This window comes from Ranitomeya variabilis, chromosome 2, assembly GCF_051348905.1.
Source record: "Ranitomeya variabilis isolate aRanVar5 chromosome 2, aRanVar5.hap1, whole genome shotgun sequence".
NCBI lineage: Eukaryota > Metazoa > Chordata > Amphibia > Anura > Dendrobatidae > Ranitomeya > Ranitomeya variabilis.
Window position 1 is genome coordinate 730,982,345 of NC_135233.1, and position 25,639 is coordinate 731,007,983.

At 41.3% G+C, this 25,639-nt stretch overlaps 1 protein-coding gene across 2 annotated transcripts in view; it reads left to right on the forward strand.

Moving 5' to 3' along the window:
- METTL24 (methyltransferase like 24) overlaps nucleotides 1-25,639 on the forward strand; it is a 127,225-nt gene that overhangs the window by 50,302 nt on the left and 51,284 nt on the right. For both annotated transcript variants that reach the window (XM_077289561.1, XM_077289560.1), the window contains exons 2-3: nucleotides 14,230-14,328; nucleotides 18,776-18,915. In XM_077289561.1, coding sequence (XP_077145676.1) covers nucleotides 14,230-14,328; nucleotides 18,776-18,915 — 239 coding nt within the window. The remainder of the gene's footprint in view (nucleotides 1-14,229; nucleotides 14,329-18,775; nucleotides 18,916-25,639) is intronic.

Consider the following 25,639-nt stretch of genomic DNA (forward strand, 5'->3'; position numbering starts at 1 on the left):
ACCCCCAAGAGAAATTGATATGTTGCGTATTAGAAAAACGCACCGCACGTCTAGAAACCGGTTATGCACGGCTAGTAAAAATAGGCCAAAAACGGATGGAAATTGGATTCAGCAGTGGTGCAAATTGATCAGTTATTTTTTTTGCAGACATTATAAAAAATGACTTGTGAATTCAGCCTTAATGAGACAAGTTATTCAGCTTTTTATGTAGACTTCATTCTTTGTAATATTATATCCCAAGTGCTCATGTAATTTTTCTCTAACAGTAGTATTCTAGGACGCCCTGAGAATCATGTTGTAGTTGTTATGCTAAGCTTCTTTTCACTTCCAGGGTGGCCCATGTCTGTTGAAATATATGTTCTGAACAAAAAAAAAAAAGATTGACAGTGTAGGTGAGTGTACAAGACAGGAGTTTATCTGCCTGGGGTGGAAAATGTCCCAGTGCAGATAACTCTTCTTGCTGGATCTGGGATTCTTCAGCAATTAACAGTTTTTTTTCTCTGTTGTACAGAAAATTGTTTGAGTTCAATTGCACTTTACAACTGTTTTTAGCATGAGATATTATACACTGCCCCTCTGTTTCATCATAAGAATGCATCACTTTGAATATAACGGCAATATATGTAGGAAACATTAATATACATATACAGTCAAGGCCGAAAGTGTTGGCACCCTTGAAATTGTTCCAGAAAATTAAGTATTGCTCCCAGAAAGTTATTACAATTACACCTGTTTTGTTATAAACATGTAACATGATTTTCCTTTGTGTGTATTGGATCTAAAAAAAAAAAAAAAAAAACAGAAAAAAAGGCAAATTAGACATAATTTCACACAAAACACCAGAATGGGCCAGACAAAATTGTTGGCACTTTTTACTTAATATTTGGTTGCACACCCTTTTGAAAAAATAACTGCAATCCATCGCTTCTTATAACCATCAGCAATCTTCCTACATCTCTCAACTGGAATTTTGGCTCACTTTTCTTTCGTAAACTGCTTCAGGGCCATCATATTTGAAGGGTGCCTTCTCACAACAGCAATTTTGACATCTCTCCAAGGGTGTTCAATGGGATTTAGATTCATACTCATTTCTGGCCACGTAAGAACTCTCCAGCGTTTGTTCCCCATCCATTTCTGGATGCTTCTTGAACTATGTTTAGGGTCATTGTCGTGCTGTGTCAAAGGCCATGCTGAGCCCACCCTGCAGTTATCTTTTTGTCACAAAAAGCCCTCCGCTGCCCCTTATTGTCAGGATAATTGTGCGATTGACCAACAATTAATGGAAGAGGCCAAGGCTCTTCCCGCTAATAGGCCAATTATTGGAGAACTAACAGCATATGGTACAGTGGGTACGGAAAGTATTCAGACCCCTTTAAATTTTTCACTCTTTGTTTCATTGCAGCCGTTTGGTAAATTCAAAAAAGTTCATTTTTTCTCATTAATATACACTCACCGGCCACTTTATTAGGTACACCATGCTAGTAACGGGTTGGACCCCCTTTTGCCTTCAGAACTGCCTCAATTCTTCGTGGCATAGATTCAACAAGGTGCTGGAAGCATTCCTCGGAGATTTTGGTCCATATTGACATGATGGCATCACACAGTTGCCGCAGATTTGTCGGCTGCACATCCCAAAGATGCTCCATACAAGGCAGGATGGATCCATGCTTTCATGTTGTTTACGCCAAATTATGACCCTACCATCCGAATGTCGCAGCAGAAATCGAGACTCATCAGACCAAGCAACGTTTTTCCAATCTTCTACTGTCCAATTTCGATGAGCTTGTACAAATTGTAGCCTCAGTTTCCTGTTCTTAGCTGAAAGGAGTGGTACCCGGTGTGGTCTTCTGCTGCTGTAGCCCATCTGCCTCAAAGTTCGACGCACTGGGCGTTCAGAGATGCTCTTAGGCCTACCTTGGTTGTAACGGGTGGCGATTTGAGTCACTGTTGCCTTTCTATCAGCTCGAACCAGTCTGCCCATTCTCCTCTGACCTCTGGCATCAACAAGGCATTTCCGCCCACAGAACTGCCGCTCACTGGATTTTTTTTCTTTTTCGGACCATTCTCTGTAAACCCTAGAGATGGTTGTGCGTGAAAATCCCAGTAGATCAGCAGTTTCTGAAATACTCAGACCAGCCCTTCTGGCACCAACAACCATGCCACGTTCAAAGGCACTCAAATCACCTTTCTTCCCCATACTGATGCTCGGTTTGAACTGCAGGAGATTGTCTTGACCATGTCTACATGCCTAAATGCACTGAGTTGCCGCCATGTGATTGGCTGATTAGAAATTAAGTGTTAACAAGAAGTTGGACAGGTGTACCTAATAAAGTGGCCAGTGAGTGTATACTCTGCACCCATCTTGACTGAAAAAAAACAAATGTAGTAATTTTTGTACATTTATTAAAAAACAAAAACTGAAATATCACATGGTCATAAGTATTCAGACCCTTTGCTCAGTATTGAGTAGAAGCACCCTTTTGAGCTAGTACAACCATGAGTCAGGTTGGATGGTGAACGTTTGCGGACAGCCATTTTCAGGTCTCTCCAGAGATGCTCAATTGTGTTTAGGTCAGGACTCTGGCTGGGCCAGTCAAGAATAGTCACAGAGTTGTTCTGAAGCCACTCCTTTGTTATTTTAGCTGTGTGTCATTGTCTTGTTGGAAGGTGAACCTTCGGCCAAGTCTGAGGTCCAGAGCACTCTGGAAGAGGGTTTTCATCCAGGATATCTCTGTACTTGGTGGCATTCATGTTCCCTTCAATGACAACCAGTTGTCCTGTCCCTGTAGCTGAAAAAAAACAAACCATAGCATGATGCTGCCACCACCATGTTTCGGTTTTGGGATTGCATTGGGCAGGTGTTGAGCAGTGCCTGGTTTTCTCTACACATACCGCTTAGAATTATCACCAAAAAGGTCTATCTTCGTCTCATCAGACCAGAGAATCTTATTTCTCATAGTCTGGGAGTCCTTCATGTGTTTTTTAGCAAGCTCTATGCGGGCTGTCATATGTCTTGCACTGAGGTAAGGCTTCTGTCGGACCACTCTGCCATAAAGACCCAACTGGTGGAGGGCTGCAGTGATAGTTCCACACAGTAAACATTCTCCAATCTCCCTACTTTATCTCTAGAGCTCAACCACAGTGATCTTGGGGGTCTTCTTTACCTCTGTCACCAAGGCTCCTCTCCCACGATTGCTGTTTGTCTGGACGGCCAGGTCTAGGAAGACTTCTGGGGGTTCCAAACTTCTTCTTCTTTAAGGATTATGGAGGCCACTGTACTCTTAGGAACCTTGAGATTCTATTGTAACCTAGGCCAGATCTGTGCCTTGCCACAATTCTGTCTCTGAGCTCCTTGGCCAGTTCCTTTGACCTCATGATTCTCATTTGGTCTGACATGCACTGTGAGGTCCTATATAGACAGGTGTGTGCCTTTCCAAATCAATATCAGATCAGATTATATAAACACAGCTGGACTCCAATGAAAGAGAAGAACCATCTCAAGGAGGATCACAAGGAAATGGACAGCATGTGACTTAAATATGAGGGTCTGAGCAAAGGGTCTGAATACTTATGACCATGTGATATTTCAGTTTTTCTTTTTTATTAAATTTTCAAAAATTTCTATATTTCTGGGGTTTTTTTCAGTCAAGATGGGGTGCATAGTTTACATTAATGTAAAAAAATGAACTTTTTTGAATTTACCAAATGACTGCAATGAAACAGAGTGAAAAATTTAAAGGAGTCTTAATACTTTCCTTACCCATTCTATATACACCTCCAATTCCAACGCATGGAATATATATATACCCCGGTACTATCACTGCTAACTCCACAATAACCCAAAAGAGATTATTAGCTGCCAGCTGCAATCTTTTACAGGCCGATTGGACACCTGAAAGGTAGTGTATGGCTTCAGGGGTGTGGTTTACAGAACAAAAAGAACAGAACTATTAAATGTTAAATTTATTCCAGAATGATAGGCAGTGTTTATAAAAAAAAAATACAACATATTTTACAAAGGGGACGACACAATACACCATATACAATTGCATAGAATAAACAGGATTAACAAAAGAACTTACTAAATGCTGGTCACAGACATAGCTCAGAAATTAGTGAATGGGAACACTTCGATTGGAAATGTCCAGTGAATGTGGATCATGCCTACACAGATATTATCTCTCTGCATGGAAAACATCATAATTCGCCTTGTCCTTTTATCAGCACCTACGTTACGCCCACACACTTCTCCTTGATGACTCATAACAGGGCTGGTTATGGGATGAGGCGTCAGTTTCAGAAAACTATGATATTCATCAATTATGATCACAGGCATCCGATATCTTTGTCATATTTTTTATTGGGATTTTACCTTTTCATAGAAAATATGGCATGTCTGTTGTCAGCGATCTGGCCACTATTGATTTGGGGCTTATAGGCATGTGTCACAGTTATGAAAAAATATACATAGTCTTCACCGATTTAGTCCTGAAGTTGAAAATGTATGTCCCATCAATATCGGATCTATACAAATGCCAATATTCATTACTTTCCACTGGTGCCCCAGTGTATACTTGCATATGTCCAATTTTATCTAAAGGGGACAAAAGTTACCTCAGTGTATAACAGTGTTGGATTACCTGCTTCTCTGCCTCCTGAATCTACAAATCCTAGAATTCATGTCCATTCACACAATAGATATCCTGCCTTACTTATTTGGGTCACTGCATGCAGCCCTAGCCTCAAAGGGAGTTTTAATTTTGTCCCGTGTTAGCTATACATAATTTCCTCACTTCCCTATGTTAAACTTGTGGTTCTACTACCAGAAGAGATTTAGAATGTAAGCTCTTTCTCCTACTGGAAATGCTATGTGAAGAGGGGGGGAGTGAATGCACTGTAACTTTCAGGTTGTCGATATTTTTCAACAATTTTGGTTCTCAAATCCTCAGAGTATAGCTGCAATAATTTTCTTGGAGTGATACTTCATTTTATAGAGAAATTTCAAAAGTGCCAACACTTGGGGCCTTGACTGTATGTTATCAGTGAATTATACTTACCGTATTGCTCCACTTGTATAAGCTACTTCCTGAATTCGTCACTCACTCTGAAAACAGCTGAGTTATTGTTGCTTAAAACAAAGATGAAGAGATGAATAGGAGGTAGTGAGAAATGAAGACCCAGACACACAAATCGTTTCTGCTGCTTCTTAATGTTTATTTCACCCTATAGCTGGATTCACATCCACACTGCTCAGTATTAATGTATCATGCCCCCTATGCTACTGCTTTTAAACCTAGGCACAGCAGGGCTAGAATCCCTCATGCCTCAGTGTCTGGTACGTATCTTAACATTTAGTCTCCACAGACAAGACAAATGAAGATTATCGATAGAGGCAGGATACAATTCATATCACGGCAAGTGTTTATCATCTTTGAGGTTTAGGCCTTCAGGTTGTCTTAATGTTGGATGAGGTCTAAGCCTCATATAGAGATGAGAAAATTCACCATGGAAATCCATGTATCTATGACAAAACCTGCATTCAATTTTTTCTCTATATTGGATTTTAAAAAACACCATTCACATGTATTGCATTGTAATTTGCTGCTGATTTTCTGTGAATACTATGCAAAGAAAATCTGCAGCAAATCCACCTGGGCTAAGAGAACCAACTAATGTTGCTCCCTGCTGATGTAATTCCTATTGATATTTGATAATGCTGTATTAACCTTTGGCAGGGCCCCTAGGCTTTCAGACATTTTGCTCCTCTAGTACTTCCGTCTTTCACCCAACCACAGTTTTGAACTTGTGTTCATAGCTGTCACCTTCATAGGAAGATATTTAGGAAGCAAAATTTCTGCCACCATTTGCATTTTCAGTACTCACACAAGCACCCAGTTGAAATAAAGTGTTGACCTCTTTTCTCACCTCGCAATCAATCTCTCTTATTTGAAATTTTGACTTGTTTTGGAACATGTTGGGTACTGCTTGATCTTTTAAAATGTGTATATATATCTGTATATACAGTTATATGAAAAAGTTTGGGCACCCCTATTAATCTTAAGCTTAATGTTTTATAAAAATTGTTTTTTTTTGCAACAGCTATTTCAGTTTCATATATCTAATAACTGTTGGACACAGTAATGTTTCTGCCTGCCACTTCTGGCCTTAACAAGAACTGTACCTGTGTATATCTCAATGGCCTTTGGGACTGATCAAGCGAATCACAGCCCTGCCATTAATGCTATTTTATGTTGCTTTGTTAAATACTTGCACAGAGTACAAAGTGCCTCTTATCCATTGGAGCTCTAATGCACAGGTAACAGTGCCTCAGCAGAAAAAAAAATGATGGACAGATCCCTAGTCCTCGCGCGGCCCCTTGGTTTCAGCTTGGTCAGCTTTATGAATAATAAAGCCCTGTGCATATTATTAGTGTGTAATAATGTTCTGTGGGTATAGTTTGAATTACAATCTTACTCATTTTACAGAATGTTGATAAATGGCTCATCTTTGGACATAACTGATTAGCCAAGTATGGGAAATTTGTTATTGTTTTTTGTTTAACAGTTGCCAATTTGTATTCTAGCTTAACATGAGAAGTAGAAGGATTAAAGTAAGGTAATGCAGTAAAAGTGAATGGACTGACTCTTCTCATTAAAAGTAACTATGGAATGTGCGTGTTAATGCATAACTATTCAGTATTTACCAGTACGGTAAAAACATAAGCATGGAATGTAAAATATCTAGATAAATATACTTGCCTTGCAGCTACTTTCTGTAAATTGGACAACCGCTAACACAAAACCTATTAGGAGATTCATGCAGCCCGAATCAATCACCGCATTAAATATAGTTAAGTTTAATTATGTTTTACTCTGAAATGATGCAAAAAACTAACAACATAATTTGAAAAAATCATCTGGGTACTAGAAGAATGAATAATTTTGGTATGGGATCAGAAATCCTTGGCTTTTCCCCACCCAGCACAGCGTGATTGACTATTTTCTCTTAGAACCTTATTTTGTCGGTGGTAAACTTGGAGAAATCTTCTCTATATAAATTGCCAACAAAAGCCGTAGATTCTTTGTGCACAGAGCCTTATTCTGATGAGGATTTTTTTCAAATTGTTCCAACATTCAATGAAGATACTTAGGAGTTGTACGAAAATAGATGAATTCCAACTTCAGGATCTTCAGTAAAACGACATTGGTACAAAAAAATATATATATATATGGTAAATACAAGAAAATAAAGCTATCCTCCACCATGTCATGCCACGATTCCTCCTATCTTGAGTGTATAGATGCAGTAAATGACAGTTCTGACATCCACTCAAGGAATGGTGAGTGTTGAACTGTCTGTAGTGACAGTTTAGTCATGCAGTCAGGACCAGGTTGTGTTGTGGCTTCATCCACGTGTCTCTTATCTGGGGTAATTACCAGGCTATTTAACCAGCTCTCCTTTGCTCCCAATTATAGCGTTCCTTGTGAGGCGTGTGCTTGCGCTGTGGCTTGTTGTCTGGTTTTCTGATCTTTGCTGCTTGACCTAGGATTTGTCTTGACCATCAGCTTGCTTAGCCCTTTTGTTGTGATCCGCTACCTTCATGGAATAGTGACCTTGGATTGTTTCCTGACTACGCTTTTGTCTGCCCCTCTGTCTGATGTACTCTTGGCTTTTGATCTCATGTCATGCTTCTGGGTTTGAACCCTTGACCTTGTGTTTTGTGGGCAAGTTCTTTCTGCCAAGCCACAACGGACACACCTTCTCTCTAGATGTTTGGTTCTGCTATTCTGGCTACAGTCTGTTTAGCGTTTTAATTTGTATGTCCTATCACCTTTCGGGTGTGGCTTTATATTCTTTCCCCTAACTCGCATTTCCTACTGGTGAAAGTTTTCATTTGGATGTTCATCCATTCTTCTGTAGTTTGGAACCAGTCCAAAAAACTCCAGCTATAGTATATCTCTTTGCTTATTCTGTTGTTTACTTTGCACCTACCTTCTGTTTGATGTTAGGAAGTAGGCAGCCTATAATCTAACAGTTCGTGCTCTTTTCTTTACTAACACTTTGATTTTTCCTTTTTCAGCGCACTTTCCCTTTTGCAGGTAGTTCACACTCTGCACTGCCCTCCAGTTCTTTAGTAGGAACGTGAAGCGCTTGACGGCCTTTTAGGTTTAATCATTATTATTAAAAGTTATCTTTTTCGGTCTTTTCTTCTTCGTTGGTTCTTATGGACCTCTTGACTACCCAGATTCATGGCTTATCCATGAGTAGTGACTAGCGTCACACACCACAACACCTCAGAAAAAAATAAAAATGAAAATCAAACGCTTTTCAGATGATGGTCCTCAGTCACTGGGCATACAGTGAGGTGTGGTGGAAGATTGTGTAATTTTTTTGGAGATATATATATATATATATATATATATATATATATATATATACACTATCAAAAGTTCATGGTCACTTAGAAATTTCCTTATTTTTTAAAGAAAAGCACAGTTTTTTCCAATGAAGCTAATATTAAATTATTCAGAAATGCACTCTATACATTGTTAATGTGGTAAATGACTATTCTAGCTGCAAACGTCTTGTTTTGTAATGCAATATCTTCATAGGTATATAGAGGCCCATTTCCAACCACCATCACTCCAGTGTTCTTATGGTACTTTGTGTTTGCTAACTGTGTATGAAGGCTAATGGTTAGAATACCCTTGAAAACCCTTGTGCCAGTATGTTAGCACAGCTGAAAACAGTTTGGCTGATTAGAGAATCTATAAACCTGACCTTCCTTTGAGCTAGTTCAGAATCTGGAGCATTACATTTGCTGGTTCCATTAAACTCTCAAAATGGCGAGAAAAAAAGAACTTTCATGTGAAACTGGACAGTCTATTCTTGTTCTTAGAAATGAAGGCTATTCCATGCGATAAATTGCCAAGAAACTGAAGATTTCTTACAACGGCGTGTACTACTCCCTTCAGAGGAGAGCTCAAACAGGCTCTAACCAGAGTAGAAATAGAAGTGGGAGGCCCCGCTGCACAACTGAGCAACAAGACAAGTACATTAGAGTCTGTAGTTTGAGAAATCAATGCCTCACAGGTCCTCAACTGGCAGCGTCATTAAGTAGTACATGCAAAACGCTAGTGTCAACGTCTAGAGTGAAGATGCTGGCCTTCAGGGCAGAGTGGCAAAGAAAAAGCCATATCTGAGACTGGCTAATAAAAGGAAAAGATTAATATGGGCAAAAGAACACAGACATTGGACAGAGGAAGTTTGGAAAAAAGTGTTATGGACAGACAAATCCAAGTTTGAGGTGTTTGGATCACACAGAAGAACATTTGTGAGACGCAGAAAAACTGAAAAGAAGCTGGAAGAGTGCCTGACACCATCTGTCAAGCATGGTCGAGGTAATGTGATGGTCTGGGATGGCTTTGGTGCTTGTAAAGTGGGAGATTTGTACAAGGTAAAAGGGATTTTGAATAAGGAAGGCTATCACTCCATTTTGCAAAGCCATGCCATACCCTGTGGACAGCACTTGATTGGAGCCAATTTCATCCTACAACAGGACAATGACCCAAAGCACACCTCCAAATTATGCAAGAAATATTTAGGGAAGAAGCAGGCAGCTGGTATTCTATTTGTAATGGAGTGGCCAGCGCAGTGACCAGATCTCAACCCCATTGAGCTGTTGTGGGAGCAGCTCGACTATATGGTACCCAAAAAGTTCTAATAAAGCCAAACCAACTTGTGGGAGGGGCTTCTGGAAGCATGGGGTGAAATTTCTCCTGATTACCGCAGCAAATTAACTGCTAGAAAGCCAAAGGTCTGCAATGCTGTAATTGCTGCAAAGGGAGTATTCTTTGACGAAAGCAAAGTTTGAAGGAGAAAATTATTATAAAAATCTTTTTTTCGAACCTTGTCAATGTCTGGACTAGATTTTCAATCCATTTGGCAACTCATTTGATTAATAAAAGTATGAGTTTTCATGGAAAACACAAAATTGTCTGGGTAACCCTAAACTTTTGAACGGTAGTGTATGTATATGTATATGTAATTATGGCTTTTTTTACTTAAGATCCTGATGTTGGAATTTATCTATTTTCATAGTTAGGCTGGGTTCACACTTGCGTTCGGCAGCCCTGCATACTTCCTCCCTTAAGCTCCGCCTACTTCCACATGCGTCCTGCGTCTTCCTGCGTACCTATCTTTAACATTGGGTACGCAGGGACATGTGGTTGTATGCTTATGTGTCCACATGCTGTGTTCTATCGTGCGGGCGAATGCAACATGTTGCATTCTCTTGCCTTCGTCCGCATGTCAAAACGCCGCATGTGGGCGCATCCATATGTCCCTGCGTACCCAATGTTAAAGATAGGTATGCAGGACGCATGCAGAAGTAGGCAGAGCTTAAGGGAAAAAGTAAACAGGGCTGCCGAACGCAAGTCTGAACTTAGCCTTACTCTGGTTGTGCCACAAATGTCCATATATCGGATATGTAGATGGGTGAGCTTACATTACTTTTTACTATGGCTAGCTCGGTCAGTAAACGCAGCAGCAAGATGTTACTGCATAGAGGATGGGATTTGAAGAAATCCCATCACTATGCGTGCACCCGGAGAGACTGACATGCGGCACATCTTTCCAGACCCCAGCATGGTTATTTATTTTGCGGAGACACTCAGTATCCGCACGATAAACATCTCCGTACAATGTATTGAGTGCAGTGATTCTGCACGGTTCAATGAACACATACAGAATCACCTGCCGGCAGCGCTTCGGACAGAGCGACATGTGCTGCGTTGAAAGCGCTGCCGGTTCATGACCGTGGGAACATACCCTAAAAAAAAATTGCGTAGGCTCCAGCGTAATTTTCTTAACCAGCAGAGGGAAAGCCGACGGCTGAGGGCTGATATTAATATTTTGGAAAGGAGCCAATAGCCATAAAGTTCCCAATCTTTTAATATCTCCTCACAGATTTTGCTTAGCCTTTACTGGCTAGTTTACAGGGGAACCCCCCAAAAAATGACATGGGGTCCCCCTATAAAATCAAACCAGCAAAGGCTAGCCAGACAGCTGCGGGCTGATATTAATAGCCTGGGAAGGGGCCATGGATATTGGCACCCTCCCAGGCTATAAATATCAGCTCTCAGTGCACCAATTCTGGCACTTAGCCTCGCTCTTCCCACTTGCCCTGTAGCGGTGTCAAGTGGGGTAATATTTTTGGGGTTGATGTCACTTTTATATTGTCAGGTGACATCAATCAGGAGATGTGACTTCTCTATACGGCCTCTCGTGATACACTGAGAGTTCACCAAAGTTCGTGCTCTCATTTACGGCACCTCTGCATGAGAATTTTCTCACGCAGCGGTGCCGCAAGGGACAGCACGAACTCCATTGAACTCTGACGGTGGCCAGTGATACACTGATAGGCGGTGTCCTCCCGCAGTGCATCTCCGGAGCCGTCCTCCCGCAGTGCATTTCCGGAGCCGTGTAGAGTGGTCACATCTCCCGATGTGACTGTTCTACACGTGAGATCGCCGAGGGACACTCGATATTAAACAGACTATGGCGGAAAGGTAAGTATATGGTGGGTTATTTTATTTTTACTGCAGGAGATCGAGGGCGTCAGGGAAGTAGGACTTTGGTGAGTATGAATGTTGTGCATGATTATGTAAATGTATTTTCTTTTTTTTTTTTTTTTTAACACTTCAACACAGTCGCTTGATGATAGGACTACTGCCCATCACCAGCTCATGCTGTCACTGTCATATGTGACACCACACGTGGCCGGATGGAAGCAGTAGTCCCATCAGACGATGCCTGGCTACACACACAGACACCCACACAGACCCGCACACAGACACCCAGGCCTGTTCACTGTGTGCATGGCTCATGTGTTTGTCTTCGCCATCTTTGTGCAGACAAAAAGCGGTGGTCACATTAAAACTGCGCATGCACTCCTCCTGTACAAAGATGGTGGCAGTCAGTGAATCATTCGGCTAATCGCGGCGGCCTGTTCGTGTCGGTGTTCCGCTGGTGGTTCCGTGCAAGAGGCTGTGTGAGTATGTGTGTGAGTGTGTGTGCGCGTGATGCGTACGGCATATAAAGTGTGTGTGTATGTATGTGTGGTGCGTACGGCATATAGAGTGTGTGTGAGTGCGTGTGCGGTGTGTACGGCATATAGAGTGTGTGAGAGTGTGTGTACTGCATGGGCATATAGAGTGTGTGGTGTGACTGTGTTCCGCTGGTGGTACCGCGCAATAGGTTGGTACCATCAGCAGTTTCCATATTGAGACTCCCATCACTTAGGTGTCCCAATATGGCAGTCGGTGAACTTCCTCCGCTTGAAATTCTGGGATACATCTGGACAGAAGAGGAAATGAAAACATTACAAGGCAATTATATAAATAGATAATCATGACATTTATTTTGTCATTGTTCAAAAAACTATCCGTGTTAGGCTCTCACAGTTATCGGTTAACAATATAGTATTGTGTAGGTAGCTACAGATCACTGTGTTATTGACAGTGCAATAAATGCTTGTGTGTATGCTGTTAGGCAATATAATGTATGTGTATGATATAATAGTTAGGCCTTATAAAATAGAAAACTTTTTAAAAGAAGGACACATGCATTAATAATAAAAACTACAACTACTTTTTATGCATTGCAATGTGCTAAAACATATTTCTTGTCCAAAATTGCTTACAAATGCTGACATCACTCTTTTGGCTTGAACACGTAACTGTTACTGGAAAATAATATTTTTATGTTCTCATTGACTATAATGTAAACATGGAGTTCTTTCGCTCTTTTATTTGCTGAATATGTGCTTTGGTGTTGCCATATATCATTGAATAAACTCAAATGTCCTTAAAGGGGACTTGTCACTCTAAATAACGCTATTAACTTGCAGATATGTGGTTTACCTGCAGGTTAACAGCATTATGATGCCATCCGGCGCCTGCATGCAGCTGAATGCTGCGGGCAGAAAATGATCTTTATTCTTCTTGGCAGCATTCAGTTTCAGTCATCGGGGCGGGGCAGCGCCGGTTCAGTCATCTCTCTGGGAATACAGAGCGGTCACTGAAACAGCTCCCATTGGCCCTGACTGACAGCCTCAATCTAGAGCCAGTGTCAGTCTGAGCCAGGGGCGCGGTTACAGCAGCCGCCCTGTATACTCAGAGCGAAGACTGAACCAGCGCCACCACCGCCCCCAAACCTGACTGGTTCCTTTTAGTCTAGGTTCACACGTCTCATTTTTGCTACAAAAAAATTCATCATATTACTGTCCCAGCAAAGTGAATGAGATTTCTGCAATCAAGGACATGTTGCTTATTTTTTCTTTGCAGATGTAATGCAGTTTCGATGCAGAAATGACTGCAGCAATACTTAATGTGTGCATATACCCGTAAGGCCAGTGTCACACTTGCAAGTGCAATTTGAGAAACTCATACATCAATACCCGGCACTGCCGCCGCGGCACTCTAGACCGGAGAGTGCGACTGCATGTATTCCTATGCAGCTGCATGCTCCAGTCCCGAGTGCTGACAGCAGTGTCGGGTATTGATTCGAGAGACTCGCACAAGTTTCTCGCATTGCACTCGCAAGTGTGACCCCGGCCTAAGAGATCAAAATGGACTATTTTCTCTGCAGAGCCACTAGATGTCTTCTTTACAGGGTGTCCCACAAGTTATCTACAGTCACCCGATTGTCATGGGATCCTGCTAGTGTGCAAATAATATACCTCCTATAAAGTATTGTGGCTTTCAAGCTTTAGGGTACAAGCCCACAATCCAAAATAGCGGCGCTTTGGACGCAGCTCACCTGCGCTGCGTCCAAAACACTGCGTTCTATAATACTATCATAGTGGATTGGATTTATAGAAATCCCATCCCACTGTGCTTCTATTTGACGCTGCGTAAAATCGCCTATGGCACAGGTTTACGAGCCATAGCATGTCTATTTCTGTTGTGGAGACTCCAATCTCAGCAACAGATATTTCCACAATAGAATGTATTGGATGCGGTAAATCTGCATGGTTCAATGAACACATGCGGATTTACCTGCATGAATAGAACTCAGCGTTTTGCACACAGTGAAAATATGCTGCATCCAAAGCACTGCTACTTCCCAATCATGAGTATGTACCCTAAAAAGTTCAGATGTGGAGAGAATGCTGCTATTTAGACATAAAGTGTATATTAATTGCTTAACATTTGTTGTTCTTTTCAGGCTGCGCGCTGGCATATTGACCTGCAGCCGTGGGCTGGTTCTTCCCATTCTCTTGAAGAGGAAGCAAAACGATTTCTACACTATATCACAAGATCTCAGGTAAACAGAAAAAAGACATTTCTATATGTACCATTGAGATCTATTAGTTTTCCCGAAAGCTTCATGGAATTTTATCTATTCTTTTCTATATATTGTAAGATAGCACTTACTGCTTGTGTTGGGGGACACTCGCTTGGCAACAGGATAAACATAGACAGGCATAGGTTTTCACATACAACAGTCTATTTTTGTTTATTCAAGCATCATAAACCGCTGTAGGCCATGTTACCCATCACAGACCTCACATAGTCCTTAGCACTTCATAGTATACGGCTTTGAGACGCGGTCACTAAACACGCCGGACCTCTTTGTCTAGTTATCGTGGGCGACCGCACGCTGAACAGTTCATTAATGTCCATGGAACACAACAGGCACCAACACAGGACATTAGGTTGCAGTCTCTAAACATGCTGGACCTTACTCCGTCCAGTTACCACGGGTGACCGCACAGTTCATTAACTGACCCCCTGTCGGTGCACACAGTTCCCCCATACTGTGGGTTACCTTCCAGGAGCTCCTGCTCCACACGCTGACTTCTGTCAGTACTCTCTCTCCCAGGGAAGCTGCCGAACTGGGATCACCGTCCCGGACTATGCCTTGCTCACCAGGCCACCTGACAGTTCCAGTTCCTCAGTCGGATGGCAGCTCCCCCAGTGCAGTGCCATCACAGACTCTGCAGACATGGCCTCTCCATGCGCTATTCAGGACGTCCATTCCTCCCTGGAACCGTCCAACACATAGGTCTCTAGGTCCAAGGCCTCACCCTGTGCTCTTCAGGAAGTCCGTCCCCACCTGGGACCTTCCAACACATAGACCTTCCAGGACCTTACACACTCTCCCCCCATGTGACCAGACCGCAGTCACATTATATAGCTGAAATTGAAACCACCCCCATAGGTGGGCGGTGTATGTGTGGTTAGTCATTCACGCCCAGCTCTCCGACTAACCCTATAAGCCCCCGACTAACCCTATAAGCCCCCCTATTATAGACTAAGCAAAACTCATGGAACTACAAGTCCCAGCACAACAATATTATTTTGGGCTTACAGCGCAGAGGACCTCTGCGACACATAACGGTCATTTACAATCCTGCCGGTCACTGTTTCACCATCATAATCACAGATACTTCTGCGACTGCCATGCAGTCCTATGGCCTCAATACGCCTCCATGCATATTCTGAGGAGCATATACAACGGCCCCCTAGCTGTAACAGGGGTCCCTGCCTCACAGTATCTATGCAAGTGGGTATGCATGCATAATGAGTGAATTCACAGCTAAAGTATTGCGCAAAATAATATTTAAAAGCAATCTTGACTTGAATGTGTACTTTAGTGTTGTTTCTGACATCAACATGCAGTGCTTTGCAAAAGTATTCTGCCCCCTGGAACTTTTCAACCTATTCCCACATATCATGCTTCAAACATAAAGATACCAAATGTACATTTTTGGTGAAGAATCAACAAGTGGAACACAATTGTGAATTTGAGCGACATTTAATGGTTATTTAACATTTTTGTGGAAATTCAAAAACTGAAAAGTGGGGCGTGCAATATTATTCGGCCCCTTTAAAGGGAACCTGTCACCCCCAAAATCGAAGGTGAGCTAAACCCACCAGCATCAGGGGCTTATCTACAGCATTCTGTAATGCAGTAGATAAGCCCTTGATGTATCCTGAAAGATGAGAAAAAGAGGTTAGATTATACTCACCCAGGGGCGGTCCCGCTGCGGTTCTGGTCCGATGGGTGTCGCGGTCCGGGGCCTCCCATCTTCTTATGATGATGTCCTTTTCTTGTCTTCTCACTGCGGCTCCGACGCAGGTATACTTTGCCCTGTTGAGGGAAAGGTCAGAGAGGCCCGGCGCCTGCGCACTGCACTGCAGTACTTTGCTCTGCCCTCAACAGGGCAGACAAAGTACGCCTGCACCGGAGCCGCAGCGTGAAGACAAGAAGAGGACATCATCCTATGAAGATGGGAGGCCCCGGACTGGACCGCGACGCCCATCGGATTGGACCGTCCGCCCAGGTGAGTATAATCTAACCTCTTTTTCTCATCTTTCAGGATACATCGGGGGCTTACCTACAGCAGTCTCATGTCTTTTGCAGACTCCAACAGGTTTTCTTCAAGAATGGTCCTGTATTTGGCTCCATCCATCTTCCCATCAATTTTAACCATCTTTCCTGTCCCTGCTGAAGAAAAGCAGGCCCAAACCATGATGCTGCCACCACCATGTTTGACAGTGGGGATGATGTGTTCAGGGTGATGAGCTGTGTTGCCTTTACGCCAAACATATCATTTGGCATTGTTGCCAAAAAGTTCGATTTTGGTTTCATCTGACAAGAGTACCTTCTTCCACATGTTTGGTGTGTCTCCCAGGTGGCTTGTTGCAAATTTTAAGCAAAACTTTTTATGGATATCTTTGAGAAATGGCTTCCCTCTTGCCACTCTTCCATAAAGGCCAGATTTGTGCAGTGTACGACTGATTGTTGTCCTATGGACAGACTGTCCCACCTCAGCTGTAGATCTCCGAAGTTCATCCAGAGTGATCATGGGCCTCTTGGCTGCGTCTCCGATCAGTCTTCTCCTTGTTTGAGATGAAAGTTTAGAGGGACGGCCGGGTCTTGGTAGATTTGCAATGGTATGATGCTTCTTCCATTTCAATATGATCGCTTGCACAGTGCTCCTTGGGATGTTTAAAGTTTTGGAAATAATTTTGTATCCAAATCCGGCTTTAAACTTCTCCACAACAGTATCACAGACCTGCCTGTTGTGTTCCTTGGTCTTCATGATGCTCTCTGTGCTTCAAACAGAACCCTGAGACTATCACAGAATAGGTGCATTTATACAGAGACTTGATTACACACAGGTGGATTATATTTATCATCATTAGTAGTGATGAGCGAGTATACTCGCATGCTCGGGTGATCTCCGAGTATTTGTTATTGCTCGGAGATATAGTTTTCATCGCCTCAGTTGCATGATTTACGGCTTCCAGATACGCTGAATACATGTGAGGAATACCTGATTGTTAGGGAATTCCCACATGTATTCAGCCTGTTCAGCAGTCGTAAATCATGCTGCTGAGGCGATGAAAACTACGGTATATCTCCAAGCAATGACAAGTACTAGGAGATCACCCGAGCGTGCTCGGGGAAACCCGAGCAACGAGTATAGTCACTCATAACTAATCATTAGGCATTTAGGACAATATTGGATCATTCAGAGATCCACAATGAACTTCTGGAGTGAGTTTGCTGCACTGAAAGTAAAGGGGCCGAATAATATTGCACGCCCCAATTATAAATAATAATAATAATCTTTATTTTTATATAGTGCTAACATATTCCGCAGTGCTTTACAGACATTATCATCACTGTCCACAATGGGGCTCACAATCTAAATTCCCTATCAGTATGTCTTTGGAATGTGGGAGGAAACCGAAGTACCCGAAGGAAACCCACGCATACATGGAGAGAACATGCAAACTCTTTGAAGATGTTGTCCCTGGTGGGATTTGAACCCAGGACTCCAGCGCTGCAAGGCTGCAGTGCTTACCACTAAGCCACCGTGAATTTTCAAAAAAGTTTAAAATAACCAATAAATTTAGTTCAACTTCACAGTTGTGTTCCACTTGTTGTTGATTCTTCACCAAAAATTTACATTTGGTATCTTTATGTTTGAAGCATGATATGTGGGAAAAGGTTGAAAAGTTCAAGGGGGCCGAATACTTTCGCAAGGCATTGTAATGGTGTTCTAGACAATACAATCTATCATTACATACTTTAACCTGACATCCGCCGTGCATATATGCCAACATTGTCTTTCTTGGGGTTGCTGCAATGCTGCAGAAAATGCTGTAAGAAGAAGCAATCAAAATGAGATATCTATCCCAAAATGGTATAAAAAAGAAAAACATTGTCTCGCCTGGCAAAGAATAAACCCCACAAAGACACAGCTCTATCGACTGAAAAATGAAAATGGCGACACAATAAAAAATATATATATTGTTTGACAAACTAATAAAAATATTTGACAAGTTTGGTATCCCCGCTGTCGTATTGATGAGGACAGTCATTCTGCCAGATCATTTTTACCACAAAATGTACACTGTAAAAGCAGTTCCCAAAAAAATAATGTCAGAATTGTGGAGTTTTTACTCTTACAAATTCACCACAATTGGAATTTTGTTCCTGTTCATTAGTTGGTAAAATGAAAGGTGGTATTTAAATCTATAACTCATCTCACAAAAAACAAGCCCTCACATGTCTATGTGGAAATAAAAATAAAAAAGGGAAAAAGGGGGAGAGACAATTAAAACAGAAGTGGCCCATTTAGGGAAGGAGTTAAAATGGGACTTTTACACTATGTGCTGTATATAAGAGTGACTTCTCTTCAGTTATATATTACTTACCGAATGGAAAAGAATGACAAGATATTCTTCCTCCATAGATCTCTTGTTCTCATTTGGTGACAAATGGACTGACTGATAATTATGTAGACTCCATGAAGCCCTGGACAGTGTGTCTGGATAATAAATTCAGTTTAACACACCAGATCAGAAGTAAGCAATGTCGTGTCTACTCCTTGGGGTAAGAGCTATATATTTAGTTCACCAAATATTTAAACCTTATAATAATTTTAGGATTGTGATTTCTTTTTTGGTTGATTTTAATTTTGAATTTATGTTGCAAAACACTTTGGTAAATAATATACCGGTAACAGTGGTGAGCTGTTAGTGTGTCAATTTTGATAATTTTACACTTTTGGTGAACACAAAAAATTATGAATTTTAAAGTAAAAAAAAAAAATTATACCCTCATGCCAGCCAGTGCTTTACTCTCATGGAGTAGGTCAGACCGAAGAAACACAGATAAGGAGAATTTGTGGATGATCCGCACTTCTGGTCAACAATATGATAGACCCAAGTCCATAGTGGTAATGGAGATTTTCTATATCCAGTTAAATAAAGAAACTGCCATTACCACTTGTCTGGACTTGGATCTATTATATTGTTGACCAAGAGCGCGGATCATCCACAGATTCTCCTTAACTGTGTTTCCTAGGTCTGATGACCCGTTGGACCTGCAGTTGGACCTGCAGCAGCTGGATCTGTATGTCATGGATATGTTGTGTATACACAGTTAAGGCCACTTTCACACTTCCGTCTTTTCAGATCCGTTGCAATGCTTCGTTTTGGGAAAAAAACGGATACTGCAAATGTGCCCGCGGGATCCGTTTTTTTTCCCATAGACTTGTATTAGCGACGCATCGCGACGGATGGCCACACGTCGCATCTGTCATGCACTGGATACGTCGTGTTTTGGCGGACCGTCGTCTGGAAAAAAACGTTCAATGTAACGTTTTTTGTCTGCGCCGGGAAAACGTGTCGCGACGGATCCTGCGGCATACGTAGTTGACTAGAATGGAAGCCTATAGATGCAGGATCCGTCGTGACACGTCGTATGACGGAATCCAGCGCTGGAATCCATTTTTTTTACACTGAGCATGCTCAGAATCAGGAATTTGTAGCCAATTGGCCAGACAGGCCCCAAATCTATATAAACCTGGCCTGGGGCGTCACCCCCATATGTGCCAGCCTGAAGACAGCCAGCCAGTCAATATATTGGTTTCCCTATTTTCCAGTAGCCAATCACATTTGGGAGACTCCCATTTTTAGGCATGGAAAACGGATCCGTCAAAAAAACGGATGAAACAGATGGTAAAAACGGACAAAACGGATGCAATGGATCCAGTTTTTCGACGGAACCGTCTAGCGGATCCGACGAAATACTGGATGCGTTGCATCCGATTTTCACTATTTTTGACGCATCCATCGATACGTCGCGCCGACGCATTGTGATGGATTAAAAAAAACGGAAGTGTGACAGTAGCCTAAATCAGTTACATAACCTTTTTAAAACGCTTTTATTTTTACCAGATAAGACCATATTGTGGTGCTTTTTGTTTCCTAGTTTTCTCTCATGGGGGTTCATTCATAACATTTTGCATCAAATCTTAACGTCTTGTAAAAAAAAATAAAATGCCAACTGCTTGTGGCTTAAAAGTCTCGCCCAAGCCGTGCCCAAAACATACAACACATTCTAAAGAATAGTTAACAAGACCTGACATAGCGGAAATGCCTAAATAACTCAGATTTGCATTCAGCAAAGACATATATAACCTACATGAGAAAAAGGAGCTCCATACTCAAAGTATAGTTCTAGTGTGACACCCTTATAGATTTTATCAAATATAATCTTTATTAAGTTCACACATATACAAAATACATAGATTGGGCTAAAAAAAAACCAGTGTATAGTAGAAGTATTGGACATCAGTACATTTTGGGGAAAAGAGAACACGGCCCCCTGAAGAAGCCCGCAACGCGAAACGCACAGTTGTGTGGGCATAGTTGTGTGTTCTGAACAGATTTAAGTATACAAAATATAGCATTAAAGTGTACCATAACGAGAGAGTACCGCTGGTATAACCAATATGGGCAGCATTTAATATACAGTAAGGTATACACCAAGACTTTATTTTCAGTGTCCTAGAACAAGGAGTGAATCCTTTAGCATAGAATGGGGAAAATTCACAAAGGAGACCTCTAGAGCATCTATCCCAAAGTTTATGGAACTTATCTGGTTTATCTCTATAGTGGTAAATACATTTCTTGTGAGGTAGCGTATTTATAAGTGTCTTACCCTCTATTAAGGTGAAGAACAGGATGCCAAGCAATTTTTAGCTATAACTATTTTGGCATGATATTATAATGAAGAGTTTGTTGAAAAAAAGATATGGATATTTTGATTCTCATTTCTCCAAATATACAGCTCTGGCAAAAATTAAGAGACCACCACATCAAAACCCTGTCATGGGCAGCCCAATCTCCAGACCTGAACCCCATTGAAAACCTCTGGAATGTAATCAAGAGGATGATGGATAGTCACAGGCCATCAAACAAAGAAGAACCGCTTACATTTTTGCCCCAGAAGCAGTGTGAAAGACTGGTGGAAAGCATGCCAAGACGCATGAAAGCTGTCATTAAAAATCATGGTTATTCCACAAAATATTGATTTCTGAACTCTTCCTGAGTTAAAACATTAGTATTGTTGTTTCTAAATGATTATGAACTTGTGTTATTTGCATTATTTGAGGTCTGAAAGCACTGTTTTGTTTTGTTTTATTTTGACCATTTTTCTTTGTCAGAAAAAAAATACAAAATGTATTGCTTGGAAATTCAGAGACATGTTGTCAGAAGTTTATAGAATAAAAGAACAATTTACATTTTACTCAAAAATATACCTGATAAAGAGAAAAATCAGACAAACATCATTTTGCAGTGGTCTCTTAATTTTTGCCAGAGCTGTATAATAATAGTAAGTATTTTTGTTGCAAAATAAAATGATTATGCCCATTATAATGTAGGAATTTCCCAGCCTCTTACTTTAGGACAGCTCCAAGATGGTAAAAGGTGCCTGGCGCTATACGGAATTGGGCTTGGTAATATAGGACGACATGTACTTAATCTAGAAGTTGTATAATACACCCCATGTAATTGGTGAGAAGTTCACTGTGGATGGAAGAGCGTGCTTTTGGAGAGGAGAGCGCTCTAGCCCATTCTTTAGGAGCATTGAGTAGAAATGGGGAATAAAGTGTATGGTATGTGTTAAGTAGACAGTTAGTGATTAGAAACTCCACCACATCTGAAATTGAGTGGCTAGAGTGTGCCTAACTCCCAAATAGCTTAAGAATTGCAATAAGGGGACTTTCACTTTTTCTTGAAGTACTATGAAGGTCTTATTTCCACTATTGCTGTATAACTGAGAAACAAAGTGTTGTTTTTTTATTTCAATCACATTCTTGGGGTAATTCAAATATCTCTGGGATGTCCTATAAAATGGGGAATTGGCATAAACATCCTCAATATATGTACAATAAAAGTGGATCTTTCAGTAGAATAACCTTACCCGTCTAATGTCAGCAGTGTGAGGTTCATTAAACCCTACACACAGTGATTAACAGGTATGGACTAGGGCTGAAATTCAGTCCTGGCATTTGAAATCACACAGACCAATATTTCTAATGATACCTGCGGCCTGCTGGGGTAAGTGACGGAGTCAGCAACTTTGTGACCTACACAACTCTTAACAGTATGGGTGTCTTGAGAACACCGATTCTGTTAACAACATAGCAGACAAGGCAGCCCATGACAAGACAGACCCTTCTGGCATTTGCCAGATGGCCAGTCCGGCCCTGGTGATTAATGTAATGTTTTTACACTACTGCTTTTTTTAAAAAAAAAAAAAAGAAAAAAAGTTTATTCCTGTGATGTTTAAAACACTGAACAAAAAGTTATTTAACTCCAAAACATCCTAACAGGCCAAGTTACATGTTAACATAGGAACCCTTCTTTGATATCACCTTCACAATTCTTGCATCCATTGAACTTGTGAGTTTTTGGAGAGTTTCTGCTTGTATTTCTTTGCATGAAGTCAGACTAGCCTCCAGAGCTGCTGTTTTCATGTGAACTGCCTCCCACCCTCATAGATCTTTTGCTTGATGATACTCCAAAGGTTCTCTATAGGGTTGAGGTCAGGGGAAGATGGTGGCCACACCATGAGTTTATCTCCTTTTATGCCCATAGCAGCCAATGACTCAGAGGTATTCTTTGCAGCATGACATGGTGAATTGTCATGCATGAAGATGATTTTGCTCCTGAAGGCACATTTCTGCTTTTCATACCATGGAAGAAAGTTGTCAGTCAGAAACTCTGTATACTTTGCAGAGGTCATTTTCACACCTTCAGGAACCTTAAAGGGCCCTACCAGCTGTTTCCCCATGATTCCGGCCCAAAACATGACTCCTCCACCTCCTTGCTGACGTCGCAGCCTTGTTGGGACATGGTGGCCATCCACCAACATCCACTACTCCATCCATCTGGACCATCCAGGGTTGTTTGACACTGATCAGTAAACAATACTGTTTGAAAATTAGTCTTCATGTATGTCTGGGCCCACTGCAACCGTTTCTGTTTGTGAACACTGTTTAGGGATGGCCATATAGTAGGTTTATGCACCACAGCAAGCCTTTAAAGGATCCTACACCTTGAGGTTCAAGGGACTCCAGAGGCACCAGCAGCTTCAAATAACTGTTTGCTGCTTCGTAATGGTATTTTGGCAGCTGCTCTCTTAATCCAATGAATTTGTCTGGCAGAAACCTTCCTCATTATGCCTTTATCTGCATGAACTTTGTCTGTGCTCTGTTTCTGTCACAAATCTCTTCACAGTATGATGATCACTCTTAAGTTTTTGTGAAATATGTATTGTTTTCGTACCTTGTCCAAGGCATTGCACTATCTAACTCTTTTCAGCAGCAGAGCGATCCTTTTTATTTCCCATATTGCTTGAAACCTGTGGCCTGCTTAATAATGTGGAACATCATTTTTAAGTAGTTTTCCTTTAATTAGAATCATCTGGAAAACTAATTATCACATGTGTTTAAGATTGATTTCAGCGATCCATTGAGCCCTGAGACACAATACCATCCACGAGTTTATTTGAAAAAGAAAACAATTTAATCTTTATGACACTTAAATCCAATTTGCATAATAATTTGGAACATGGTGTAGGAAGCCGTATTTGATCATGTATATTTTTTCAATGTCGTTCTATGAAAACTGATCGCACATGGACATCACACGGACATAAAAAATGGACGCACGGATGGTACATGGGTGAAAATCTAATGAAAATTAGATAAAAATCTTCTGAGTTTTCTGGGTGAAAATCTGACAATTTTTCGTACACTTGTCTGCAGCCACCCTTAATGATTCAGAACTATTGTTCTCAGCCGTACATCGCCCGATGTAAATGGGAGATGTGCTGCCTATAACATGATATGTGTGGGGACAGAGTGATCTATTGGTGATCGTTTTAACCCCTTTATTGTTTGTTAGTCTGTGTGAGAAGGCTGATGATACACAAGTTCCTGATGATTTTAATGAAGTCCATTGCATTTGTATGAAGGTCTCAAATCGGGTCCTGTAAATGCATCTTAAAGGTATGTGCACACGTTGCGGATTTGCTGCGGATCCGCAGCGTTTTTTGAGGTGCAGAAACGCTGCAGATCCGCAATTGATTTACAGTACAATGTAAATCAATGAGAAAAAAAAATGCTGTGCACACTTTGCGGAAAATCCGCCGCGGAAATGCTGCTGTTTAAAAGAAGGAGCATGTCACTTCTTTTTTGTGAATCTGCAGCGTTTTTGTACCCACTCCATTATAGAAAACCGCAAGGGTAAAAACCGCAGCAAATCCGCAGCAAAAACGCACAAAAAACGCTGTGGAACCGCACAAAAAAACCGCAGGTGCGTTTTCTGCCAGGAGAGGCAGAATCCGCGCCAGAAATTCCTAAGCCTAATCCGCAACGTGTGCACATACCTTTAATGTTTGTGTGTAATGGTGCAATATGTTAGCAGTTGGGGCCCCATTTTTAACTTTTGCCCAACACCCCACTTTATCAAAGCTGGCCCTAGCAGATTCTTACCTCTAATAGGATAGATGTCACATGCTTTGCTACTACCTCTATTTTACACACAGCAGACACTGAGAGCTTTATATGGAAAAAATAAAGAAGATAGAAAATCTGTCTCCCTCTTCTCTCCTGGGTGCCCAACAGTCTATTAGATTGTTAGGTATTGAATTTCAGATGTGCTGTGTGTTCTCATATAAAGTCTGTAATGTTCTCCTGTACCACAAAGGATTAAAGAATTCTGACATTACATGCCGAGCTTGATCATGAATGTGCTATTTGTGTGGAAGCATTACCATGTCTGAAGTAAGAGCTGGGCTCAAGAATCCTGCAAGTGGCAGAACGCAGGGAATGTTTATGCTATGTGTTCCTTCACATTGACAGCTCTGAAGCCTATTAATTCCCTGTGGACTGCATCATAGCCATCTAGACGTTTGGCAGCACTGACTGTTGGCAGTCTTAAGATTTGGCATAATCTTTTGTGAAGCTGTATCAAGCCAAAAAGATATTTTTATTCCAACTGTTTGGAAATAGACTTTTAATATTCCATATATTGTAAGCCACCAGATCTGCAAGATACGTATATATTTAAAGAATAAATGCTATAATACTGGTAAAGGTGTGTGACATAATTGGCATGTAGAATCTAGCCATGCAATAACATAGCTGTTGAATAAATATTTACTTTCCCAACTCTTAACTCATTAATTCCCTTTAATGAGCAACTGAGAGGTTAATTACACGTTTTGAAACTACGGAGGTGTTCATCATTCATAGTTC